Source organism: Urocitellus parryii, chromosome 1 (genome assembly GCF_045843805.1).
Source record: "Urocitellus parryii isolate mUroPar1 chromosome 1, mUroPar1.hap1, whole genome shotgun sequence".
Taxonomy (NCBI): Eukaryota; Metazoa; Chordata; class Mammalia; order Rodentia; family Sciuridae; genus Urocitellus; species Urocitellus parryii.
Genome location: NC_135531.1, coordinates 32,094,334 through 32,101,058, shown reverse-complemented (window position 1 = coordinate 32,101,058; position 6,725 = coordinate 32,094,334). Strand labels below are relative to the sequence as shown.

At 35.5% G+C, this 6,725-nt stretch overlaps 1 protein-coding gene across 2 annotated transcripts in view; it reads right to left on the bottom strand.

Annotated features, from left to right (window-relative positions):
* Window positions 1-422: 422 nt before the first annotated feature.
* Window positions 423-6,725, bottom strand: part of Cdh12 (cadherin 12) — a 280,591-nt gene continuing 274,288 nt past the window's right edge. For both annotated transcript variants that reach the window (XM_026393630.2, XM_026393631.2), the window contains 2 exons: window positions 3,542-3,793; window positions 423-922 (listed from right to left, as the gene is read on the bottom strand). In XM_026393630.2, the coding sequence (XP_026249415.1) occupies window positions 423-922; window positions 3,542-3,793 (752 nt within the window). The remainder of the gene's footprint in view (window positions 923-3,541; window positions 3,794-6,725) is intronic.

Genomic DNA, 6,725 nt, shown 5'->3' with positions numbered 1-6,725 from the left:
TCACTGAATCCTGCAACCACATCACAGCAGAGTGTAGGGTACACCACTTTACATGATAAGAGTTTCAATAGGCACTTTAGTGGAATTAAGAAAAATCTAACACTCTTCCACCGTGATGCCACATAGCTATCTTCATTGTAGGTTGTCATGTCAGTAAATCGTATTTAATAGGCCTGAGCTTGTCTCAGCGTGTTTCTGAAATAACAAAACAAAACAAAGCAAGTACATATTATAGGATTTATCTTGTGTCGACAGAATAAACCAAAACTGACAGTATGATAAATATAGCCACTTGCTAGAAACCAGATCGTCAAAAGAATCCTGCATTATAAAGCCTGTGTGTGTGCGCGCGCGTTGATGTCTACTTGTGTTGCTCCTGTTAAAAAAATCTCTCCTCCTCTGCACCTAGCCTCCGCCTCTCCCTAAGTGACTTTGTCGGGGTTGTAGCTCTCTTCTTCACCGAACAAGTCAGCAAGGACCTTGAAGCGCGGTCCCCAGTCCGCCAGGTAGTCGTAGTCCTGGTCAGCATCCGTGGCCAGCGAGTCAATGGAGCTGAGCGACCCGGCTAGCGACCCTGCGCCCTCGTAGGCGAAGGTGGCCAGCGAGTCGTAGGGCGGGGCGGCAGGGTCCAGGTCGTGCTCCTGCAGCCTCTGATGGATGAAGTCCCTGATGTCCGTGCTGTCTTCCACCGGGGGCCTCTGGCGGGGCAGGCAAAGAGAGTCTGGCTTGATGTCCCTGCGGATTTTGTTCTCTTCCACTGCTGTCGGGTTTCTCAGCGCCCCGATGTCGAAGGCCTGCGTGTCCTCCTCCCCGCCTCCTTCATCGTCATAGTGAATAACGTTGTCTCTTATGTCTTCCTTGGAGGTCATCAGGGTGTCCTTCTTCCTCTGCCTGCGCAATGCGACGTACAGCACAACTATGGCTGAGAGGAGACAAATTGCAATTGGGGAAAAGAAGGCAGATGAGTCATTTATCATTCCAAGAAAGTTAAAATTGATCAAGGCAGTCTTAGATTAAAAACACTACAATCAATAGGAGCACGTATGTGTTTATGTTTTTCTCATTGTCTGAAGTCAACTTTATTTGGAAATGGTAACAAGAAACCACAGAACAGTTATTCAAAATATCATTTTTGCCCTTATATTTCCGTATTTTAGACTTCAAAGTGACAAAAATGCCGGGGTGGGGGTGGGGATGTTCTAACCATACAGAGTTGTAAGAATTGATACAAAAAAAACAAAAAACAAAACAAAAACTTAAATATCATCATCATCTGCAAGATGTAAATATCATGGTTAATTTCCAAATTGTAGTATTCTCATTTGGAAAATGGAAATTTGTGTTTATAATGAAATAAATATTTTTTTTGAGATAATCAATTAAAAATAATTAGGGGAGCAAGATCCTTTTGATTTACATTGGAAGAGTCTGGAAGACTCTTGTCATAAAACTAGAGAGTAGAGAAGAATACATCATGATGAAACTCGGTTATTTCTCTTTCTCCAAAATTAGAGTCAGGGCACTGGAAGAAGGGAGGGAACCTAGGGAGGACTTCTGTACAATGGGACTTTGAGAGAAGTTTAGCAGCTCTGCACTTTCCCTATGACATAGGGAATCCCAAAACCTAAGAGACTGTTGTTTGATTGCCTGGGGAGTATGTGAGAGACCGAAAGCCTCATGGAGAATTCCTGCATGCAAACTGGCTTAGGAGTCATTATGGCAGTAAAGCAAACTATTTTAGACTTGCCTGAAGGCCACCTAAAAGAAAATCAAGTACCACTGAATTCTTGTGCTTCCCATCAACTCACAAAGGAAACGAAAATGGCAGACCTAGTGAAGTCTGTGATTGGTTACAGAAGTCAAAGAATAGTGGATATTTAAGCAGACACCATGGAAAGATGAAGAGTGTCAATATTCACTACTCTGTACCAGTGAATTCACAGCCTCTATAATAGCACAGGTATTTTGCAGCCATTAGGAAGCATGGAATGAACGAGTGCATGGTAGATTTCAGGGCTTTGTAATGATGAGCAGACATGTTACTTGCTACCCTGTTTCAAGGTAGCAATACAAATAGACCAATACACTCCCAATGTGCCTACTCATTTTAATCAATTAAAAATAATTAGGGGAGCAAAATCCTTTTGACTTATATTGGAAGAGTCTGGAAGACTTGTCATAGAACTAGAGAGTTCTTTCATCACGATGAAACTCGGTTATTTCTCCCCAGGCAATCAAACAAGTCTCCTAGGTTTTGGGATTCCCTAAGTCATAGGGAAAGTGCAGAGCTGCTAAATTGCTATGGAATTACTCTGGTATTCCAGTAGTCACAATACAAATGAGCAGAATGAGAAAGGAACACTTGATTTGAACTTAAACCTAATTGATCATGTTCAATTCCAGATTTTAGAATTTTTTTTGAATGTGCTCTTTTAAGTTTTATATCAACAGCACAAATAGATACTAAAAATTATTTATTATAAATTATAAGGACATAATATTTCATTATGCTTATGAACGTTATTTAGATGTAATTAATAATACACATGTAAATTGGACTACAACTTTATCCTTCAAGACAGCATGAACATTTGGCTCAAGGCATGTTCCCACAAGGTATCATCGAATTCCTTACTCCATGTTCTATCTCCTATAAGTGGTTTAACAGTTTTGCTTTCTATCCAATAGTTACTGGAAAGTGTTCATCGTTTTTCGGAATATTTTTTCCTGAATGGAAAATACGCATATACAAACTTATCTCACAGTGCCCAGCAGTGTATCTGTTGTGATTTGATTTTAAAGAAGTGATGCAAAATTGAAATCTCTCTGTACTAGTGTGAATATGGCAATAAATTAGAAAGTGAAATAGAAAAGCTGAACAGTTGATGGGAGAGGCAAAGCCCTGAAGTTGGTTGACATTCACGATCACAGAGATGGTGAACACATTTTAATTCAGTCCTTTTACTTTGTTCTGTGCCTAGATATTTTAGTCAGTTTTCTTCAGAGTACGAATAGTTAAAATTTTGATGTGAGAGGATGTGGGGAAATTGGAAGAAGAATTGCTTCTGAAAGGCAGTTTGAACTGAAGGAAATAAAATTTGGGGATTCCTTTATATTCTATTTCTTTACTGCCCCTTTCTTTTCTTCTCTTTTCAGAATTTGAGAGCTTTTGTTCACCTAGTACATTTCTAAAAAGACTATAGGATCTTTTATTCAATTGTAGTAATTACTAGAATATAAAATGAATTGAGAAATTGTTGCCAAAAAATAGATATTTTTAGAGAGAATCTCATTTTGCAAAGGCCACAAACTTGAAAATCCAGTTTTATATTTTAAATGATGTGATTTATGAGGGATTAAATAAAAATATAAAATATTGTAATATAGATAAATTTTAACAAGAAGCGACAGCTCAGTGAACAAAAATCTATTTACATGGTAAACTGAGAGGGAGAGCATGTGCTCTAGAAAGAGAGAGAGAGAGACAGAGACAGAGACATAGGAGTGTGAGAGAGAGAACTTGATCAATGTTGAAACTAACCTAAAAGTATAACGATGCATAGTAGGATTGCAATTAAAGCGCCAGTGCTCAATCCAACAGGCAGAAAAATTGCTTCCACATTACAAGACAGGATGGTACCCTCAGAGTCACACCTACAAACTCTAATAGTCATTGTGTTTGTACTGCTCTGGACAGGGTAGCTGCTGTCTTCTATTACAACAGGGAGGAAATACAACTCTTGCTGTCTGCGACTGTATCCATTTCTTCTGGTTTCAATTCCAGCTGTGTTGTCTACAAAATAGGACATTCAGATTACATGGTTACTGTGAGTTTAACTTCAATTCTTTAAGTTGCTATCCACTAAGTATAAGAAGATCTTCTTGAATTGGTAAAATGCATCCTTATATTAGTTATGTCATATATCATCATGAAAGCTGCCAGAAAAATAATCCTTAAAGAAGGAGGAAACACTAATCTTGTCTGCTGTGAGAATTAGCTTTTGTATTTGGAAAAAAATACAGAATGTTTTATAAGAAAAGAAGTCTTTGGGTTTCTCTTTTTTTTTTTTTCCTTACATGAAAATGTCATTGAGGAAAAGAATATTTCCACACATATTAGCATAATAAAAAAATAAAGCATTAGTCTGTTGAATATCTTACATAAGAATGTATTTTTTAAAATTCATTAAAAATCTATTGACGGAGGCTATGGTTGTAGTTCAGTGGTGGAATTCTTGCTTGCCTAGCATTTGAGGCATTGGGTTCTATTTTCAGCACCATATAAAAAATTAATTAATTAATTAATTAAAGGTATTGTGTCCATCTACAACTAAAAATATTATTTAAAAAAATCTATTGACTCTTTCAGATTAAAACTTGTGATTTTCCTGTGTTTTATATGGATCATTTATACATAAACAAATAAACATGTTTATATATGGACCCCCCATATCCACACATTCCATAGCCATGGATTGAAAATTTGAGAAAACAAGCAATGGAAAAAAAAATTTCATTGCTATACATAAAGAGTACAATTGACTATTTATTTTTGTATCATTTACATTGTGTTAGGTATAATAAGTAATGTAGAGATGATTTGAAGTTTTCAGAAGGCTGTGCACAGATTATGTGAAAATACTATGACATGCTTTATAAGGAATTTGTATTTCTGAAAAATTTGGACTCTATGGGTGTTAGGGTCCTGGAATTAATCCTTAACATACCAACAGACAACTGCAGGTATGAGTGTGTGTGTGTGTGTGTGTGTGTGTGTGTGTGTGTGTGTGCGTGCATGTGTAGGTATTTAAATGCTTTCACTCTTGCACATCAGATAAAATAAGAGAGATGGAAAAATACATTCCAATTATAAATGTAAAAATACATAAAAAATTTGTGAAAATCATGAACTATTACCACTTTAATGTAATTACAAAGGAAAATCCTTTTAACTTGAATAAAATTAATAGTAGTGATATTTGTAGAAATAAAAGACACCAAAATTCCATTTCATATAAAATTCCATTTCATATAAATTTAATTAAATAATATTGAAAATATTATTTTGCATTCATTTGCTCTTTTCTTATATGTTTCTCTACATGAAAGCAGAAATTTTAGTTTATTTGAAAACTCTCCATTATTATTTCCAATAAAGAAACTCCCCCAAAATGTTTTATTTTTACAAATAGATTGACATGTAGTTTATTATTTATCAATATATTAACATTCATAATTCCCACTTGAAAATAGATTTTAAAAATTAGAAAAAATATATTACTCAATAAAATATAAGTCTGTTAAAAATGTTATCATTTCCATTATGTTACATTGTACTGTTTGTAGATACTCAATGGAGCCATCAGAAGTTACTGAAAAACGAAGTACCTTGATGAGCAAAGTATAAATGTGATAAAACCAGGGTTTGTTTTGGTAAGATTACTTTGTTATTATTTCATACATAATACTTTAAGAAACGAAACTTAAAAATGCCAGGTGACTACTAGGATACTCCCAATTAGATTTACGTGTCATATGATTGTGGGGACAATAAGGATAGAAAAATGGAGACTAGTCGAAGCAATGCTAAAATCTTCAGCACTTGATCTTTTTCTACATGAATCTGAGGAAAAGGAACAAAGATTAAGTGTTGTAACCTGAGTGAACATAATTAATAGGCTTATTTGTTTGTGTAGCAGTACTGGGGATTGAACTCAGGAATGTTCTACCACCCAGCTACTTCCCCAGCCTTTTATGTTTTTATTTTGACACAGGGTCTCGCTAGTTTGCAGAGCCTCAAACTTGTGATCTTTCTGTCTCATCCTCTTGAATAATTGGAATTAGAGAAATGCACTACAGTGTCTAGAATCTTTTGGGATTTTTAAAATATTTATTTTCAGTTTATTATTTTTTGAAAATAGTTTATTATTTAGTGAGACAAAAAGTACAGTAAACCTCATTTCCCCTCTTAAAACATTTTCTGTACCCTAAAAAGTGTACAAATATAGCTTGCAGTAAAGCAGAGCAATAATTGACATTAAGTTCTGTAGCAGTTATATGTGCAGTCTATAAGCAAACACTGATCCTGAGACAGAGGGTCTGGTCCATATTGTCATGATTATCTTGGTCTTCCAACAAAGACAGATTAGGGGGGTATAGCAAATACTCAGGGTGAGTAAGTGTTGTGAGCGTCAATCCTATGATCTAGAGATCTGATTTGTCTGCATTATATTCATGAATTAAACCAAGGGCATCCTGCATTGGACTCTATGAATTCTTTCTCCATCCTCTTGTCTTCATCTTCACAGCCAGTCTCACCCGATAATGCAAAGGTGCCAGGACTAGTCTTTTCTCTCTGTCATGTCTTTTCCATATTACATAAGACTGATCTTCCCAAAATGAAAATCTGAACATGTTATACTGTTGCATAAACTTTTCAAAGACTTATAAAATTACTCTATTTGAATTACTATACCTTTAGCTTATTTATAAATAGTGTGAACATAATGACCTGATTTATTTTGAACAGCTCAATTTTATATGTGGTGGTCTAACTGAAAACTATAAATATTGTCTACTTCTGTTCTCAGAAGTGTTACCATTTTCATGATAAAACATGTGGTTGCTTTATTATAAAATCCTTCAACTTTGGGGTGCTGTTTCAAGTACAGCTGTTCTTCAGACCCCAGCATTGAGTCATTCTCACTCAACTTTCTTTGGTGACA